We start from the raw sequence: 21,291 nt of genomic DNA, 5'->3' as shown, positions 1-21,291 counted from the left end.
AACATCAAGTAAAAGACTATTTCTGTCACTAGGTTTGGTTTTTTTTAAGATTTTTAAAATAGATTTTGAGAGAGAGGGGAGTGGGGGGCGAGAGATAAAAACATCAATCAACTGCCTCCTGTACACCCCGACTGGGGATGGAACCAAACCAGCATCCTTTCTATACACGGAACCATACCCAGCCAACTGAGCCACACTGGCCAGTGCGCTCACGAGCTTTTAATGATTAAGATATAGTATTAGTTTTTTTCTTATTATTAGTTGAAAGTAATTTTAATATCTCTTTTATACATGCTCACTTATTAAAAGTGCTGACCATGATCATTAACTACAACTCTGGACTTCTGGAATCAAGTTTCTTTACTCTGCTGTCTTTTTTCTTACCTTATAAATTGCAGTCAGCCAAATTGGAATAATATTCACATGAGGGTTCCTTCACTTCTGCATCATTTATTTTCTAACTTTCATTGTTTTAGCTTAAAAATGCTTCTTGTTCAACCTTTGGTTACCCTTAGAACTTGAATAGTCTTAGTCTGTGTCATTCAAATGTCTCCGTGGTACAGATTATAATCTGATGTGGTTGTATGGTTAGTAACTTGGCTGTAGTTCCTAATGCTGACTCTTACATAATGTTACTATGAACATTTTCTTATGTGTCACCTTGTGCATATGTGCATGAGTTTCTTTAGAACAAGAAGAATTGCAATTTTACTAGATTCCACCAATTCATTTATCTGTAGTTTCACCAAGTTGTACTTCACCAGCAGTATATAATTATTCCTGTTAGTGTATATCTTATAGTATTAAATTTTCTAACTGTTACTATCTGGTCTTACTTTATATTCCATTTTTTAAAAATAAATTTTAAAAATTCATTAATTATACACACTTCAAGAACATAAACCTGTTTTTTTATTTAAGAAATGGTTTTATATATGTTTAAACAATTTCATGAATATGTCCTTTCTAATTCCACATAGGCCGAGAACTCTTCCCAAGCATGGTGCTGCGTGTGGCTTCAGTGGTTCTACCAGGTGGAAGGGAGTGTCTTTCTCAGATTCAGTGGAGTCAACTCCTTTGCCTTCCATCAAAGATCGTCTGGCTGTTCTCTGCCCTTCTCAGGAGCTTCTGGAATATTATCAAAAGAAGATGGCTGAGTGTGAGGCAGAAAATGAGGACCTGCTGAAGAAACTGGAGCAGTACAAAGAAGCTTGTGAAGGACAGGTAAAACAGAGATGAGCCCTAACTGGTTTGGCTCAGTGGATAGAGCGTCGGCCTGCGGACTGAAGGGTCCCAGGTTCGATTCCGGTCAAGGACATGTACCTTGGTTGCGGGCACATCCCCAATAGGGGGTGTGCAGGAGGCAGCTGATTGATATTTCTCTCTCATCCATGTTTCTAACTCTCTATCCCTCTCTTCCTCTCTGTAAAAAATCAAAAATATATATTTTTTTAAAAAAGAGATGATACATTTCCTTTTAGGACTCTGATGAAGTGTAGTTATGACTGAAAGAAGATCTAGAAGTGACAGCTTGTATCACAAACAGATATTTTTCAATTCCCTTCTACCCCAGCCTCGCAACCTACCCTTCGGGTCCCTCATTAGACCATAATCCCCCAAAACTGCTCCACCTCTAAAATCTTAAACTTTTATGTCTCGGTCTCTCTTATATTTCTAGTTCTTTCAGACCTGTACACCTGACTTTATTATTATCTCCGTGGCTCCTTGACCTTTCAGTTTTCCAAGTGTTGCATGTCAGTTTCTAACATCATGTCCTTCCCTTCTAACCTGAACCCCGTCACACCTCACTTTGGTAATAACTGTACTGCCTGCACAGGACCCCTTGCTTATTCTTTTGCTCCATGTGCATAACTAAAACTCTAGCTGTAATTGAATCCCAGTCTCCTGGAGCAGGGTTTGTCAATCTTGGCACTATTAACATTTTGGCATTGGTAATTCTTTACCGTGGGACTATCCTATGAATTGTAGGATGTTTAGTAGATACCAGTAGCACACATACGCACACACACACCCTCACCACACCCCCAGTTGTGACCATCAAAAGTGCCTGCAGACATTGCCAAATTTTTCCTGGGGCACAGGAAAAATCGCCTCTAGTTAAGAATCACTGTCTTAGAAAAGGTCACATTGTTATAAAATAAACTCATGGTAAACAAATTCATCTGTATTCTCAGTCACTATACAGCAATTTCCTTACCTATCCCTAGTCAGTTCCTTCTCCCTCCCCACCTGTGCTATTGTAACTTCTCTACTCTCTTCCAGCCTGCAACCCCCATCTTAGCCGTCTCTTCTCAGGCAGGCTTGCTTCCTGGTTCACAGAGGAAAAACCAGCTGTCATGAGTGACTCCTTCCCACCAATCCACAATGTTACCTACCTGTGTCCATCTCTCTTCTTTCTTATTACTTCAGGGACAAGATATCTCTGCCTCTTTGAGCTGAATTGATTCAACACTTTCCCTGGCCCACATCCCTTTTTCTTCTAATAAACCCTTCTTCATCATCTCTCTTCTCTTTGTGTTTTATTTTTAACCTTTTGCTTAACATGGGCTTTTTCTCCTCAGTACTGTATATAAACATACTCGCGTCTTTCCCAACTTAAAAACAAAACAAACACACAAAGCCATACCATTCTTTTTTTTCTAGAAGGATTGGCTTTTGAGTTGGGCCATAATGTGGAGGCCTAGAATTTATAGGATAAACACCATTCTTGAGCTGTGCTTACCCCTCTAACTATTCTCTTGTGTAGATAGCTCTTTCTTTTCTTAGCCCCACTACTTCTGGAATAGTTTGACTTTATCACCCACTCAGGACTCTGTGCTGCAGTTTTGTCTCTCTCCTTACTGTTCTATTAAAACTACTCTTGTGGTCTCTAATACCCATTTGCCAAAATGATCTCTTCTCTTTGTGACCTCTGTAGTATCTGTCACTACTGACCTCTGCTTTCTGAAAAAACTCTTCCTTTTGATTTCCAGTTTTTATCTCAGCTCTCAGTCTCCATTAATGGTTCTCCTTCCTTAATCTAAAATGTCAATGTTTTTGCACATTCCACCATAAATGGTCTTATTTTTATCCATACCACCTCATATGGAATGATAACATCCAGATAGCTAATGTTGAGTCTTTTCTCCTGAACTCCATGTTAATATGTTTATATCTGAACTAATCTCGCTTTTCAACTCTATCCACACATCCACGTATACCCCTACCATTTTCTTTCCCTCCATTTCTTATCTCTTAGCTTTTTTCTTTATTCTTTGTCTTACTCAATGGTATGATTTCCTGTAATTATGCCCAGCCCCCATATTCAATTATTTAGTAAGTTCTATTGATTCTGCTTCCTAAATATCCCTTAATCCATTATATCTTCATCATATTGCCTCAACCCTAGTTAAAACTCTCATTATAACTCACCTGCATTATTGCAATATCCTCTTTAACCAGTATCCCAGCCTCCATTCTCAGACCTCTTCAGTCTGCCTCTCACTTTTCACTTCAGTAACATTGAAATACTTGTAGTTGTCCAAACATTTAAGACTTTTTGATGGTTCGGTATTTACTGTTCTCTTTCCTGAGAGTACCCATCCTCATCTTGTCTCTAGCAGTCTTCATCTTGCAAGTTTCAACTTTTTTTAAAATCCTCATCCAAGGATATGTTTTTTATTGATTTTAATCAGAGAGAGAAAGAGAGAAAGACCCATGAGAAACATTGATTTGTTGCATCCCATATGTGCTCTGACTGGGAATTGAACCTGCAACCTAGGTATGTGCCCTGACCGGGAATCAAATCCGCAACCTTTTGGTGTATGGAACGATGCCCCAACCAACTGAGCCATTCAGCCAGGGCCAAGTCTCAACTTTTTGATGGTGGTCTCTGACTTTCCAAAAAGGCTTCAGAGATTTTACTCCTGCTGTACTTTCTCCCTCTATCATTTTACCAGGCATATTCCTCCATTAAATAATTATTTTGTTTGTATGTCTGTCTCTCCACAAAATTCCTCAGGTCTAGGTAGGAAACATACTGTTTCTTCTTTGTGTTCCATAATTTCATAATGCTTATTGAATAGAAAGCATTTTTTAAAAATTGTGAATAGAACAGGTGAGTCATCTGGCATTCTGGATTTTATAGTCTGTAAAAGGAAGATATGAGAGCTTTGACATTATATGCAAACATCATACTCACCCTGTAGCTTTTAAACTCAAGTCAATATACAACTTATTATTGCTGTCATTGGACATCTGTATTGGTGAAAACATTCACATTGTAATATTTCTACAAAAACTCACTTTTCCATATCCAATAAGAGATACTCTGTGAGGCTCAATCTTTTCAACTACTTTTTTTTCTTCCCAGCACAAACTAGACTGGGATTTGCAGCAGAGGGAAGAAGAGATTGCTGAATTGCAGAAAGCTCTAAGTGATATGCAAGTCTGCCTCTTCCAGGAACGGGAACATGTTTTGCGCCTCTACTCAGAAAATGATCGACTGAGAATCAGGTACCAAGTAGGAGAAGGGAAATGTGGGGGTTATATTTCTAAATTAAGATAAGTTTCTCTGTGGTAATCCTGTTAGGTTGTATTTCCCAGGAAAAAGGCTCTGAGATGGAGATTTGCCTGCAGGTTAGTAGGGAGGAGACTTGAGCAGGGGAAGAATTTGAACTGTGTGTGATACAGTGGTAACAGAGGCTTTAGCCAACCCTATAGGAGCTCTGAGGCTGGGACAGCTTTTCAGAGACAAAGGAGTCAGACTTTTCACCTTCACAGCAATCAGTCATTTGATGTAGCCTGCCACCAGGGAGAGGGGGTAAACTTGAGAGAGGCAGCCCCCTTCAGCCAAAGGCAATCCCTGGAGAAGGACTCAACAACTGAGGGATAGGGGTCTTGGTCTTGAAGATGGTATCTGAGCAGTGTCCACAGCATCCACTATAGTACACTTTTAAAAAATAATAATTTTGTACTTTTCAGTTACAGTTGATGTACAGTATCATTAGTTTCATGTGTACAACCCAATGATTAGACATTTATATAACTTACAAAGTGATCACCCCAATAAATCTAGTACCCACCAGGCACCATATGCAGTTATTACAATATTATTGACTATAATCCCTATACTGTACATTATATCCCATAACTGTTCTGTAACTACCAATTTGTACTTCTTAATCCCTTTGTTTTTCACCCATTCCCCAAACTCCCTCCCATCTGGCAACCATCAAAATATTTTCTTATTTATGAGTCTGTTCCTATTCTGCTTGTTTGTTTATTCTTTCGATTCCACATATAAGTGAAATCATATGGCATTTTTCTTTCTCTGTATGATTTATTTCGCTAAGTACAGTACCCTGTAGGTCCATCCATGTTGTTGCAGATGGCAAAGTTTCACTATTTTTTTATGGCTGAGTCATATTCCATTGTATATTGCAACATTTCTTTATCCATTCATCTATTGATGGACACTTAGGTTGCTCCCGTATTTTGGCTATCGTAAATATGCTGCAATGGAACATATGGATGCATATGTCTTTGCTTTTTTTTAATATATTTTATTGACTTTTTACAGAGGGGAAGAGCGAAGGATAGAGAGCTAGAAACATAGATGAGAGAGAAACATCGATCAGCTGCCTCCTGTACACCCCTCAGTGGGGATGTGCCCGCAACCGAGGTACATGCCCTTGACCGGAATCGAACCTGGGACCTTTCAGTCAACACGCCGACGCTCTATCCACTGAGCCAAACCGGTTTCGGCTTTTTTTTTTTTTTTTTAAATCTTTATTGTTGAGAGTATTACAGGTGTCTTTCTTTCCTTCCCCACTCCCATTGCCCCCCTCCACCCATCTGCCCCACCCCAGGTCTTCATCACCCTATTGTCTATGTCCATAGGTAATGCATATATGCAAATAAGTTCTTTGGTTAATCTCTTCCTGCCTCCTCCTCCCTTCCCTCTGAGATTTGTCAGTCTTTTCTATGTTTTCATGCCTCTGGTTATATTTTATTCATCAGTTTGTTTTGTTCATTAGATTCCTTGTTTGTTTTGATTTTTAGATTCAATTTCTTTTTAAATACATTTTTATTTCAGAAAGGAACGGAGAGGGAGAGAGAGATAGAAATATCAATGATGAGACAGAATCATTGATTGGCTGCTTCCCCCACGCCCCCCACTGGAAATCGAGCCTGCAACCCAGGCATGTGCCCTCGACCGGAATCAAACCTGGGACCCTTCAGTCCGCAGGCCAATGCTCTATCCACTGAGCCAAACCAACTAGGGCTAAATTCATTTTTATTTTTATCTGACAGTTTATTAATTTATTTAAAAAATTTTATTTAGTCCCAGCCACTTGAAGCCACCTTGCTTTCTTTTGTTTTTATATATATATATATATTTTATTGATTTCAGAGAGGAAGGGAGAGGGAAAGAGAGATAGAAACATCAATGATGAGAGAGAATCATTGATTGGCTGCCTCCCGAAAGCCCCCACACTGGGGATCGAGCCCACAACCCAGGCATGTGCCATTGACTGGAATCGAACCAGGGCTCTTCAGTCTGCAGGCCGATGCTCTATCCACTGATCCAAACCAGCCAGGGCTAGATTCAATTTTTGATAGATAGGTATTTATTGCCATGTTATTGTTCTATTTTTTGTCTTCTCCTCCTCCCCTTCTTCCTCCTCCTCCTCCCCTTCTTCCTCCTCCTCCTCCATCTTCTTCTTTTTCTTCTCCTCCTTCTTGTCCTCCTCCTCTTTCTCCTCTCTCCTCCTGCTCCTTCTCCTTCCTCCTCCTCTTCCTCCTCTTCCACCTTTCAACATTTCATGTAATACTGGTTTGGTAGTGATGAACTTCTTTAGCTTTTTCTTGTCTGTGAAGCTTTTTATCTGACCTTTAATTCTAAATTATAGCTTTGCTGAGTAGAGTAATTTTGGTTGTAGGTCCTTGCTGTTCTTCACTTTGAATAGTGTCCTTGCCACTTCCTTCTGGCCTGCAAAGTTTCTGTTGAAAAAACAGCTGACAGTCATATGGGTGCTCTCTTGTAGGTAACTAACTGCTTTTCTCTTGCTGCTTTTAAGATTCTCTCTTTGTCTTTAACCTTTGTCATTTAAATTATAATGTGTCTTGGTGTCGGCCTCTTTGGGTTCATCTTGTTTGGGACTCTCTGAGCTTCCTGGACTTGTCTGTCTATTTCTTTCACCAGGTAAGGAAATTTTCTGTCATTATTTCTTCAAATAGGTTTTCAACTTCTTGCTCCCTCTCTTCTCTTTCTGGCAGCCCTATGATGTGAATAGTTTGCTTGAAGTTGTCCCAGAGGCTCCTTAGTCTTCATATTTTTGGATTCTTTTTTCTTTTTGCTGTTCTAATTGGGTGTTTTTACCTCCTCATATTCCAAATCGCTGATTTGAGTCTCGGTATCCTCTACTCTACTGTTGATTCCTTCTAAGTTATTCTTAATTTCAGTTAGTGTATCCTTCATTTCTAACTGATCCTTTTTTTATATTGTTGATGTTCTCACTAAGTTCCTTGAAGTACTCACTAAGTTCCTTAAAGTTCTCATTAAGTTCCTTGAGCATCCTTATAACCATTGTTTTGAACTCTGTATGTGGTAGTTTTCTTGCTTCCATTTCTTTTACTTCTTTTTCTGGAGATTTCTCCTGTTTTTTTCATTTGTGACATGTTTCTTTGTTCCCACATTTTGGCTGCTTCCCTGTGTTTGTTTCTATGTATTAGGTAGAGCTGCTATGTCTCCTGAAATTGGTAGAGAGACCTTGTGTAGTAGGTGTCCTGTAGGGCCCAGTGGGCTCAGCCTCCCCCCCTGAGCTGGGCACTCTAGGTGAGCCTCGTGTGGGCTGTGTGCACAGTCTTGTTGTAGTTGAGCCTTGATTGGTGTTGGCATCACTGGGAGGAATTGACCCCCAGGCTAATTGGCTTTGAGGACCAGCTGCGACTATAGAGGAAGAGCTGTGTGGGAGACACCCCTATGGAGCAGGACTTGCTTCAGTGGGGCTTTGATGTTCACTGAGTCTGTCCCTTGAGTGTGTCGCTCGTGAATGTGTAGAATTGTAATTTGGCATGGTCTGAAGCTGTCCACTGGGTGCACTGGCTTTGGGGCCCTGCTGGAGGTGCAAAGTCAGTCACTGACTGGGGCTACCCATGAGGAGCTACAGAGCGATCTGCACATGGCTGCTACTTGCATTGGGCTTGGAAGTGCCTAGGAAAGGACAAGCTGTAAAGCAAGGCAGGCTGTTGCTAGTGCTGGCCTGGGGCCTCTTATTGAGTGGTATGGGACACACTGACACCAGCTGTTGCTTGTTTGAGAGCTTTTAGGAAAGTCTGAAGCCTGAGCCAGGACAGGCCATTCATATGGAAAAGCCACTGCAAACAGCTTGGGTGGGGCTGCAAATTGGGTGAGTCAGGGTCTCAGTGAATCACCAGGGCAGAGCTAACAGTATGAGCCAGGTTGATAGAGACTCAGATATGACCCCTGCCAGTCAGCTCTGGGATGGGGGGGGGAGGTCTCAGCATAGGAACAATGACTGCTATGAGCACCCCTGTCTGGGACAAAGCCAATCTCAAGTTCTTGCTCCAATGCCAGACAGTCCACTTCTTCCCTGTATGTCCCTGAATCCCCCATAGCCACAGCCCCGGCACTGGAGCTCAGAGGGAGTGAATCTGAGTAAGTCCGTGCATGGGTCCTTTAAGAGGAATTGTCTGGGTCTCCATTAGCCACCTTGTCACTCAGTCACAATCTCTGCTGGTTTTGTTTTTTTTGTTTTTTTGTTTTTGTTTTTTTTACCCCTTCCCCGCTCTGCTGTTTTTTATAGCCTGAAGTTATGGGGGCTTATTTTCACAGCACTAGAACCCTAGGCTGAGGAGTCTGGTGTGGGGCTAGGATCCCTTGCTCCTCAGGGGAGGCCTCCGCAACCTCCCTTCCAATTAAAGAAACACATCTGGCTGGCATGGCCCAGTGGTTGAGAATTGACCTATGAACCAGGAGGTCATGGTTCAATTCCCAGTTAGGGCACATGCCTGGGTTGTGGGCTTGATCCCCAGTGTGGGGCATGCAGGAGGTAGCCGATCAATGATTCTCATCACTGATGTTTTTCTCTCTCTCTCCCTCTCACTTCCTCTCTGAAATTAATAAAAAAATATATATATTTTTAAAAGATATGATTTAAAAAAAAAGAAACGCCACACATAGGTGTTGGACTAGCCTGATACATGCCTCCACCCCTCCTGCCATTCTCAATGTGACTTCTTCTTTAATTCCTTAGTTGTAGGGCTTCCATTCAGCCAGATTTCAGGTGGTTCTGAATGATAGTTCTGTATTTTAGTTGTAATTTTGATGTAGTTGTGGGATGTGGCGAGTACCGAGTTTACCTGTGCCGCCATCTTGGTTCTTTCTTTGTCTTTTCAATTTAATGTTTTGGATTTCATCAGATAAATACCCAGAATGGAATTGCTGGGTCAAATGCTGTTTCTATGTTTAATATTTTTGAGGCACCATGATACTATTTTTCATATTGGCTGTACCAGTGTACATTCCCGCCAGCAATGCAAGGTTTCACTTCCTTCATATGCACACCAACATTGGTTTTCTTTTTTTTTTTTTTAAATATATTTTATTGATTTTTTACAGAGAGGAAGAGAGAGGGATAGAGAGTTAGAAACATCGATGAGAGAGAAACATTGATCAGCTGCCTCCTGCACACCCCCTACTGGGGATGTGCCCGCAACTAAGGTATATGCCCTTGACGGGAATTGAACCTGGGAACTTTCAGTCCGCAGGCCAACGCTCTATCCACTGAGCCAAACCGGTTTCGGCGGTTTTCTATTTTTTTAAATAATAGCCATTATAATGGGTGTGAAGTAGTACTCAAGTGGTTTTGATTTGCATTGCCCTAATTAGTGATATTGAGCATTTTTCACATGCTTATTGGTCATTCATATATCTTCTTTAGAGAAATGTTTATTCAAGACATTTGACCATTTTTAATTGGATTATTTGTTTTATTATTGTTGTTGAGTTTTAAGAATTTTAAAATATATTTTGGATATTAACCCCCTATCAGATGAGTGATTTGCAAACGTTTTCTCCCATTCTGAGGGCTGTCATTTTACTCGGTTGATACTGTTCTTTGATGCACAAATTTTAATTTCCATATGGTCCAATTTGTATATTTTTCCTTTTGTTGCTTCTACCTTTCGTGTCATATTCAAGAAATCGTCTCCAATGTCACTATTTTTTCTTCTAAGAGTTTTATGGTTTTTGCTCTTACATTTAAGTTTGTGGTCAATTTTGAATTATTTTGTGAATGTGTTGTTAGGTAATTGTGCAATTTTATTGTTTTGCATATGGATGTCCAGTTTTCCTGGCACCATTTGTTGAAAAGACTATCTTTTCCCCCATCTAAGTTGAAAATAATGTGACCTTATATGTGGGACTTATTTCTGAGCTCTCTATTTTATTAGTCTACCTATATGTCTGTCATTATGCCAGTACCACACTGTTTTGATTATTGTAGCTTTATAGTAAGTTTTGAAATTGAGAAGTGTGTTTTCCAGCTTTGTTCTTTTTTTTTTTTTTAATTTTTTAAAAATATATTTTATTGATTTTTTATAGAGAGGAAGGGAGAGGGATAGAGTTAGAAACATCAATGAGAGAGAAACATGGATCAGCTGCCTCCTGCACACTTCCTACTGGGTATGTGCCCGCAACCAAGGTACATGCCCTTGACCGGAATCGAACCTGGGACCTTTGAGTCCACAAGCCAACACACTATCCACTGAGCCAAACCAGCTAGGGCCAGCTTTGTTCTTTTCTCAAGATTGTTTTGACTGTTTTGTCTCCTGAGATTTAATATGAATTTTAGGATGAATTTTTTTATTTTTGCAAAAAATGTCATTGGGATTTTGATAGGAAATGCACTGAATCTGTAAAATGCTTTGGGTAATATTGACAACTTAATATTAAATCTTCATACCATGGACATGGGATGTCTTTCTATTTATTTATTTGTTCTTTAATTCCTTTCAGCAGTGTTTTCAGTGTAGAAGCCTTTCACTTAAGTTAATTCCTGTGTATTATTTTGATGCTATTGTAAGTTTAATTTTTTTTTTTAAATAAATCTTTATTGTTGAAAGTATTACATATGTCCCTTTTTTTTTCACCCGTTGCCCTCTCCCACCCCTTCCCCCAAGCCTTCACCACCCACTGTCTGTGTCTCTGGGTAAGTTTAATTCTTAATTGTTCATTGTTAGTATATAGAAATGCAGTTGATTTCTGCATGTTGAATTTTGTTTTCCTACTTTGCTGAATTCAATGATTAGTTCTAAGAGTTGTGTTTTGGATTTTGTTTTGTTTGATATTTTTGGTGGAACCCTTACGGTTTTCTACATTTTTTATCATGTCATCCATGAACAAAGATGATCATATCTCTCTTCCAGTTTGCATATCTTTTCTTTTTTTTGCTCTACTTGCTCTGGGTAGGATTTCCAATACTATCCTGTTTAATAAAAGGCTAATATGCAAATTGACTGAACGGTGGAACGACCAGTCACTGTGATGCCCACTGACCACCAGGGAGCAGACGCTCAATGCAGAGCTGCCCCCTGGTGGTCAGTGCACCCCCACAGGGGGAGCGCCGCTTAGCCAGAAGCCAGGCTTATGGTTGGCAAGCCCAGCGGCAGTGACGGGAGCCTCTCCTGCCTCCACTGTAGGCGGGTGGTAAGGAGCGAGGAGTCCTGGACTGCGAGAGCCCCGGACTGTGAGAGGGATGTCCTCCTGCTGGCTTAGGCCCTATCCCTACGGTGATTGGGCCTAAGCCGTCAGGCGGACATCCCCAAGGGGTCCCAGACTGAGAGAGGGTGCAGGCCAGGCTGAGGGACCCCCTCCCCAGTGCACAAATGTCATGCACTGGGCCTCTAGTTTTAAATAAAAGTTGCAAATGTGGGCACCCTTGTCTTGTTCTTGATTTTAAAGGAAAACTTTCAGTCTTTAACCATTGAGTATGATGCTTGCTTGGGTTTTTCATACAGGGCTTTTATTTTATAGAGGTTATTTTCTTCTATTCCTGGTTTGTTGAGTGTTTATATCATATAAGGGTGTTGAATGTTGTCAAATGCATTTTTTTTTATCAATTGATGATTTTATGTTTTTCCCCCTTCATTCTGTTAATGTGGTATATTATATTGATTGATTTTTATGTTGAACTATGCTTGTATTCCAGGAATAAGCTGCACTTAATTGTGGTATATATCCTTTTAGTATGCTGCTGAATTTGGTTTGCTAGTATTTTTGCATCAGTGTTCATAACAGATATTAGTCAGTAGTAGTTATCTTTGTCTGGCTTTGGTATCAGGGCAATGCTGGATTCATAGAATGAGTTAGCAAGTGTTGCCTCTTTTTCAGTTTTTGGAAAAGTTTGGGAATGGTTGGTGTAGACCTTTAAATGTTTGGTGTAATTCACCAGTGAAGGTATGAGGTCTAGAGTTTTTGTTTGTCAGGTTTTTTATTACTCATTCAATCTCCTTAATAGTTCTAGCTTTGACCTAATGCAGAACTTCTTTTCAACTGAAAGCTCACCTTCCATGTCACTTAATATATGGGTCAGAGCATTATTCAAAAGTATGGAACATGTTTTCTCCAGAACATGAAGAGTCCTTCTCTGCATTATGCTTCCTTCTTGGTGATGGTAGGTGTGAGATGCAGTAATTTGTCCTTTACTTTGAAGGGAATGTTCTGGCATGACTAGAGTGGACCTCTAAAACTTCACTGATGTGCTTTGTAAGGTTTGCGTCAAACCTTCTGGAGCACATGTATCTTACCAAGGGTTCTAATGCATTTGCCATTTCTTTTATTTATTTTTTTAGTGATTTCAGAGAGGAAGGGAGGGAGAGATAGAAACATCAGTGGTGAGAGAGAATCATTGCTTGGCTGGCTGCCTCCTGCAGGCCCCCTACTGGGGATTGAGTCCATAACCCAGGCATGTACCCAGACCGGGAATTGAACTCTGACCTCCTGGTTCATAGGTCAATGCTCAACTACTGAACCACACCAGCTGGGCACCATTTTTTATCTATCCAGTCTGATTTAATATATCACCAATAGTGAACTAATGTAATCTATAGCAGTGTTCACCAACTGGTGGTCCGTGGACCACTGGTGGTCTGTGAGGTCCAAAAGGTTGGCGACCACTGATCTATAGGATGGCCAGATCCTGGTCCCTTTGTGTAAATATTTCTCTCTTCTGCGTCCAGTGTGGCTAGAGAGCGGTCCAGTTCCTGAGTAGGGGCGGCTGGGGATTGAGAAAAATGAAAGAAAAAGACAGACACAGAGATAGAAATAAAAAGCTGGGGCTGGGTGGGACCGCTGCCCTCTTCTGAGAGACAGTGACCCAGAGCTGATGCAGCATGTTTATTTTATACCCCAAATACCAGGAAGTTTTACTAAAAGTCAAGACAAAGGAGATTATTTGCATTCTAGGGTGGGCCTGGGTCGTATTCATTCCTGGTGCTTGGCTGGATTTACACAATAGAACCCACTCCCTGGCATCTGGGCAGAAATGAAGGTCAAGCTGACAACACTTCTGCCTTTTGGCAGAATGTGTTTCCAGGGCGTGGCTTTGCTGACGCCACTGGATTCAGTGACAATTTAAAGAAATGCCCATGTGCCTTCCCAGGCGCGCTCTACACCTTTGGACTGATTTTATGAGCAGAAAAGACTTAGTCCTAGAGAAAGACTACAAAGGTATACTGTTGTTCACCACACATGAATGAGAACTGCTTATGGTCCTGTTAGGAATGGGTAGGAATACATGAGCTTAATCAGTAGCCACATACCATATACCTAAAACCAAGGTAATCTGCTATAGCAAAAATAATACATTGAGCATAGTTACTGAATTGGGACCTACTAGTACTTCGTAGTTGTCTACTATTATCAATCTGGTTTTGCATAGGTCATACTTGTGAATGAAATGAGGGTTTGATGGAGGCCTTCACCTGTACATTCTTTGGGTCTTTATTTACGATCTAGGGGTGAGGAGAGGCAGTTAGAGAGGCTTCCAACTTAGCATAACCCAGAAGCCAAAAAACCAATTTGGAGGTTTTGCCAACTACCAAATATGTTCATTCCAATTACTCATTTGGAGATGGGGGAAATGGTCACTGATTGAGCCTGGATCCAGTGAAACCATTGTGAGCTGGACCTGGACTAAAATTCCATTTATTACATGGTTCCCATATGCCCTACTGCCATGATAATGCTTCAAGTCACCAGGTATCAATGTCAGCTCAGTCCATATATCTAGCAATCTTTGAAATGCCTGGATATTTCTTTTTCCCCATTGTACAATTACTTGAATAAATGGCCATAAGCCCTTTGGGGAAGGACCAGGGAAATCATTATCATGTACACTTGATTTGGTGTCACTGGATGACCCAGTTCATCCTTCAGGTCATAGTCTCTGCGTCTTAAAACTGTCTGAGGTGTGGAAAATGGGGATTGTGATTTTACATAGGGCACCATGATCAGCCTCCCTCCCTCTTCAATTTATTTCAGTTGTTTAAGTTATACCCTGTTTACCTGTTGAGCCTTCCCATCTGTCTTGCTGCTAAAAATTTTATGTTCCATAAATCATCTCGATATCACTGGCTCTGAAATCTCAGTTTAGAGTTTATGTCCTTGGTCCATATCTATATATATAAAAGCCTAAGTGACTGTTCGACTGTTCGACTGGTAACTATGATGTTCTCTGACCACCAGGGGGCAGACGCTCAACGCACAGGCATGGAAACATGGAACAGACTGATGAATCTCAGAAGGAAGAGGGGAGGAGAGAGAGTGGGAAGAGATTAACCAAATATCTTACATGCATACTAGAGGCCCAGTGCACCGATTCATGCACTGGTGGGGTTCCTCATCCTGGCTTGCAGGGAGTGGGCCAAAACCAGCCTGGTGCATGGATTCGTGCACCAGTGGGGTCCCTCAGCCTGGCCTGTGGGGATCGGGCCAAAACTGGCAGTCTGACATCCCCGAGGGGGTCCCGGATTGTGAGAGGGTGCAGGCCAGGCCGAGGGACCCCACCAGTGCACAAATCCATGCATCAGGCCTCTAGTCTGATATAAACTGTCTTAAGTTGGGTTCCCTGGAAAACATACTCTCAATGGAAATTTACTTGCAGGAGGTTTATTGGGGAGGGTTTTCAGGAATAATTACTTATGAGGGAATAAGGAAAGTTTGATTGGGCAGAAGTTTAACTGTGATTCAATTACAGCCGGACTCAGCCAATGCCACAGGGTGTCTCAATATCCTGAATTGAGACAAGGGGATTGGGCTTTTGTACCCCTCCTTAGCCAGGCACTGGGTACAGACTGTTCTTTGGCTAAGGCAGTCCCCCTTAACTGATGTCAGTTCTGGAGAGAGATTCAGCTGTGAGCAACAGCCTGCAGTGCTGCTGGTAGTTGGGAGAATCCTATATACCAGCTAATATGTAAATTGTCCTCTCAACCAGGAGTTCAGCCAGGGGGCAGGGTTGGCCAACTTCCCACGGCCCCTCCCTGCTGCTGGCCCCGTCCCCAACCGCGCCCCCTCCCCCCCCCCATTGGGGGCGGGCCGGCCAGCCAACCTCCCGCATCCCCTCCTCTGGGCCGACGGGGCCTGATAGCCCCGATCAGGGCGAGCCGGCCGGACCCCATCCATGCACGAATTCGTGCACCGGGACTCTAGTGAACTTATATTAGTCCTGAAGAGGAGCAATGTGCCTACCACCCACAATAATGCTTTTCTAGAACCAACTAAGAAATTAGTTTCTGGCCCCTTCTCTCTGAATTCCTAAGTATAAGTACCTGATGTTTTCAAAGTTAGTGCTGAGGTATAAATAAATCCTATTCAATTTTAGTTTGAGGTTACCATTATTTAAACAAGTAAGTCAGAAGGGAGGTCCTTTAAAAAAATTTACTTACTCTGGACATAATGTGTGCTTACTCTTTATGAGAATTACAGGGAGCTAGAAGACAAGAAAAAGATTCAGAATCTCTTGGCTCTTGTGGGAACAGACACTGGAGAAGTGACCTATTTTTATAAGGAGCCTCCCAACAAAGTAAGTAATCTTTGGTATAGATAGCATGGTAAACATGGCTTTAACAAAATATGGTCTTGGATCCATAATCAGAGATATTTTGGTGCTTGCTAAAGAAGTTAGAATTAGTTATCATACTCCCATGTCTACATAAGTTCTCAAAGCATTTTCTATAGTTACAAAATGCTTTCTGATTTTATTCTTTTTCTTCAAATTTTTTGGAAAGGAGCATTATTTACCCATTTCACTACTTGGAAATCTAAAGCACAGAGGAGTAGATGTTTTGGATGAGATTAGAAAGGAAAATTGGTTGTTTTGTGGTGGTTGTTTTTTAATCCTCACTGAGGATATTTTTTCATTGATTTTTAGAGATTGGAAGGGAGGGGAAGAGACAGAGAGAGAAACATCGATGTGAGAAAGACACATCGATTGGTTGCCTCCCACATGCACCACTACCAGAGTCAGGGATCGAGCCTGCAACTGAGGTATGTGTCCTTGACTGGAATTGAACCTGGGACCCTTTTGTCCATGGGCTGACACTCTATCCACTGAGCCAAACTGGCTAGGGCCAGACTTAAGTTTCAATACTCAAGTTTCTTTATTAATCTTTGTTTATGCTGACTATAAAAATAATGCATGGTCTTTACTAAAAATAAACACAGAAATCTAACATATAAAAATGGCAGTCTCCCATATTGTAAACCCTAGACATAAAGCTGTTTTGCCATTCATATAGGAATATATGTGTATATACTATTTACATTTTTTTTACTTCTCTAAACAGTGCCCCAGTGAGCATCTTTATCCGTATCTACATATGTATACTTCTGTGTTTCCATTACTTTTCTAAAGGCCCTTGTCAAAGACCACTTTTTAAAATATATATATATATATTTTTATTGATTTCAGAGAGGAAGGGAGAGGGAGAGATAGGAACATCAGTGATGAAAGAGAATCATTGATCGGCTGCCTCTTGCACAGCCCCCACCCCGGGACATGTGCCCTGACCGGGAATCAAACTGTGACCTCCTGGTTCCTAGGTTGATGCTCAACTACTGAGCCACACTGGCCAGGCAAAGACCACTTTTTTAAAAAGCAGATATTACTAAATTACCCTGAAGGTTTTCTTTGTTTGTTTATATTACCAACACTGGGTTTTATCTAGTTTGTTACTTAGTCCACTTTGATCTCATATTTGTGACATTCCCATATGAGTATATCAATTTTAACCAATTTAATTTATGAATAGTGTTGATCTGTGGCACTAAAGCTCAAAAATGAAACATCATATATATAGGAAGGCTATTTCTGTACTTTTTTTTTTTTCTCTTTTTCAGGTCAGCATTCTCCAAAAGACTATCCAGACTGTAGATATTTGTGAACAGAATGAATCTTCAGCTTTCAAAGCAGGTACCAACCATATTATAAATTCTCACTGGTGCAGAATTCAGAAACATAGTGCAAATAATTAGGATTTTTTTCTTACTATACAGTGGTAATGAATGTTTATAATGATGCCTTTTGGTAAGCTTGAGGTTGTGTGTGTGTTTTTTTTTTACCTTTCCATGATGTTTTTGTTTGTTTATTTAATTAGTTTTATTTATTGATTTTAGAGAGAGGGGCGAAGGGAGAGAAAGAGAAAAACATCAACCTGTTGTTCCACTTACTTATGCATTCATTGATTGCTTCTTGTATGTGCCCAGCTGGGGATTGAACCCACAACCTTGGCATACTGGACCAACACTCTAGGTGGTTTGGCTCAGTGGATAGAGTGTCAGCCTGTGGACTAAAGGGTCCCAGGTTCAATTCCGGCCAAGGGCACATGCCCAGGTTTTGGGCTTGGTCCCCAGTATGGGGCCTGCAGGAGGCAGCTGATCAATGATTCTCTCTCATCATTAATGTTTCTATCTCTCTATCCCTCTCCCTTCCTCTCTGAAATCAATAAAGATATTTATATATATATAAAATTAACATGCTTATGGTGACAAGTTGTAAAACAGACTTAGAAAACTTCTGGAAGCACAGAGTATTACTTAGCCTCTCTAAGCCTCAATCATCTTATCTCTCTCTTTTAATGGAAATCTTAATTTTCTTTTTTTCTATATACTAGAAGCCCAGTGCATGAATTCGTGCACGGGTGGGGTCCGGCCAACCCGCCCCAATCAGGGCTGGCCAGGGGGAGGGGCCGTGGGTGGTTGGCTGGCCTACCCTGCCCCCGATCTGGGTGGCGGGGCCAGTAGGGGGCAGGGCCAGTTGGGGCGAGGGGCTGCAGGCAATTGGCCGGCCGGCCCCACCCCAGATCAGGATGGGGGTGCTTATCAGGGGTGGGGTCATCCGGGGGGAGGGGCCACAGGCAGTTGGCCGGCTGGCCCCATTCTCTGGTCAAACAGCCAGTCAAAGGGACAATTTGCATATTAGCCTTTTATTATATAGGACTAGAGGCCCAGTGCACGAAATTCATGCATGGGGGGTGGTGTCCCTCAGCCTAGCCTGCACCCTCTCCAATCTGGGACCCCTCAGGGGCAGTCAGACATCCCTCTCACAATCCAGGACCGCTGGCTCCTAACCACTTGCCTGCCTGCCTGCCTGCCTGATCGCTCCTAAACACCTCTGCCTGCCTGATTGCCACCTATCCGCTCCCCTGCCAGCCTGATGGCCCCCAACTGCTCTGCCCTGCCGCCCTGATGGCCCCCAACTGTCCTGCCCTGCCAGCCTGATGTCCCCCAACTGCCCTGCCCTGCCGGCCTGATGGTCCCCAACTGCCCTGCCCTGCTGGCCTGATGGCCCCCAACTGCCCTCCCCTGCGGGCCTGATGGCCCACAACTGCCATTCCCTGCAAGCCTGAAGGCCCCCAACTGCCCTCCCCTGCTGGCCTGATCGCCCATAACCACCTCTGCCTCGGCCCCCACCACCATGGCTTTGTCCGGAAGGAAGTTGGATGTCCGGAAGATGGCCGGTCACTCAGTCTAATTAGCATATTACCCTTTTATTAGTATAGATAATTGAAAACATTATATTAATTTCAAGTGTACAGCATAATGGTTTGAAATCCTACCCAATAAAATGGTAATATGTAAATTACCATCACTCCGCTACGCCCACGATTGGGCCAGCGGGAGGCGCAGGGGGCGGGACTCGGGGTGGCCGGGGTAGCCGATTGGGCCAGCATCTGCGCCATGGCTGTGCTGCGGAACAGAAGGGGCCTCTGGGGCAGCGAGCTCACGTCCCGCCGCGGACCATCAAAAGTGGGGGAGCTGGGTGCCTGTCTGCTCTGGCACCAGGCCTTTCAGAAGTCTCCGCCGAGCCGGAGGCTTCTGAAAGGCCTGGTGCACCAGCGGACAGGCACCCAGCTCCCCGTGATCAAAAGCGAAAGCCTGTAGGGGACCCTACACGTGTATGATTCAGTCATGCACTGGGCCTCTAGTTTCTATATATTACAAGATGATTACAACAGTAAGTCTAGTTGACATCCATTATCACACATAGTTATACATTTTTTTTCTTATGGTGAGTACCTTTAAGATTTATTCTCTTAGCATGAGCTTCTTGAATTATCCAAGGAATTAAATTTTGTTCTGTACAATTTTAGTGTTGCTTTTTAAAATATCCTATAATAGAGGCCTGGTGCACGAATTTGTGCATGGGTGGGGTCCAGCCGGCCTGCCCCAATGGGGGCCTGTCGGGCCCAGCCAGCAGGGGGGAGGGGTTGTGGGTGGTTGGCCGGCTGGCCTCGCCCCCAATCGGGGTGTTGGGGGCCGATTGGGGGCCGGGGGGCCTGATCAGGGCCCGGAGCAGGCCGGTTGGCTGCCGCAGTGCATGTCATAGCCACCAGTCATTCCGGTCATTCTGGTCGTTCCGCCATTCCAGTCCCTGGGCTTTTATATATATAGATAATAAAACCCTAATATCCAAATCGACCAAACGGGGGAACGAACGGTGGAACGACCAGTCGCTATGATGCTCACTGACCACCAGGGGCAAACGCTCCACACAGGAGCTGCCCCCTGGTGGTCAGTGTGCTCCCACAGCTGGAGCACTACTCAGCCAGAGCCGGGCTCATGGCTGGCAAGCGCAGCAGTGGTGGTGGGAGCTTCTCCTGCCTCCACGGCAGCACTAAGGAGCAGCGAGCCAAGTGGTAAGGAGTGAGCAGGTGGGCAGTTAGGAGTGAGGTGTCCCAGATTGTAGTCGGACATCCCCCGAGGGGTTCCAGATTATGAGAGTGCACAAGCCGGGCTGAGGGTCCTCCCTCCCCTTGCACGAATTTTGTGCATTGGGCCTCTAGAATCTATAATAATTAAAGCATAAAATGCTAATTAGACCGGACAGCCAAACGACCTTACAGACGTCCTTTCCAATGAAGACGCAGCAGTGGAGGCCGAGGCAGAGGTGGTTAGGGGCGATCAGGCAGGCAGGTGAACAGTTAGGGGTGATCAAGCAGGCAGGCAGAGTGGTTAGGGGTGATCAGGCAGGCAGGTGAGCTGTTAGGGGCAATCAGGCAGACAGGCAGAGTGGTTAGGGGCAAGCAGGCGAGCAGTTAGGGGCGATCAGGCAGGCAGGCAGGTGAGCGGTTAGGAGCCAGCGGTCCGGGATTGCAGGGTCCCAGATTGCAAGAGTCTTCAGGCCAGGCTGAGGGACACCCCCCGCCCCCCACCCCCCACCCCCGTGCATGAATTTTGTGCACTGGGCCTCTAGTGTTTATATGTGTGTGTGTGTGTGTGTGTGTGTGTGTGTGTGTGTGTGTGTGTATATTTTATTGATTTCAGAGAGGAAGGGAGAGGGAGAGAGAGCTAGAAACATCAATGATGAGAGAGAATCACTGATTGGCTGCCTCCTGCACACCCCCTATTGAGGATCAAGCTCAGAACCCAGGTATGTGCCCTGACTGGGAAGCAAACTGTGACCTCCTGGTTCATAGGTCATTCATTGCTCAACCACTGAGCTACACCAGCTATGCAGTGTTGCTTATTTATTAACAATAATTTTGTCTTTTAAAAACTGGGTGATACATCATAATCAAAATGTTTAGACTTTTTTTTTATTCCTTGCCCTTTCTGATTAAGATTTTGCAAAAATAGACACAGCTTCAAAGGAAAATTTAGTAGTTTGTTTTTCAGAAAGATGGGTATTATTATCCAGGTGACATCCAAGCAGAGTTCCCTTATAGAGACACCTATTTGAAAAATTAAGCATTAAAGTTATTATA

The 21,291-nt window shown here is 43.0% G+C and overlaps 1 protein-coding gene across 1 annotated transcript in view; it reads left to right on the top strand.

Moving 5' to 3' along the window:
- The window catches only part of CCDC77 (coiled-coil domain containing 77), a 38,693-nt gene that overhangs the window by 1,020 nt on the left and 16,382 nt on the right, over positions 1 to 21,291 (top strand). The window contains exons 2-5 of the mRNA XM_054719709.1: positions 981 to 1,224; positions 4,373 to 4,515; positions 16,013 to 16,109; positions 17,426 to 17,498. Coding sequence (XP_054575684.1) covers positions 981 to 1,224; positions 4,373 to 4,515; positions 16,013 to 16,109; positions 17,426 to 17,498 — 557 coding nt within the window. The remainder of the gene's footprint in view (positions 1 to 980; positions 1,225 to 4,372; positions 4,516 to 16,012; positions 16,110 to 17,425; positions 17,499 to 21,291) is intronic.

This window comes from Eptesicus fuscus, chromosome 7 (genome assembly GCF_027574615.1).
Source record: "Eptesicus fuscus isolate TK198812 chromosome 7, DD_ASM_mEF_20220401, whole genome shotgun sequence".
Lineage (NCBI taxonomy): Eukaryota > Metazoa > Chordata > Mammalia > Chiroptera > Vespertilionidae > Eptesicus > Eptesicus fuscus.
The sequence above is the reverse complement of the archived record's forward strand: the minus strand, read 5'-3'. Positions and strand labels throughout refer to the sequence as shown.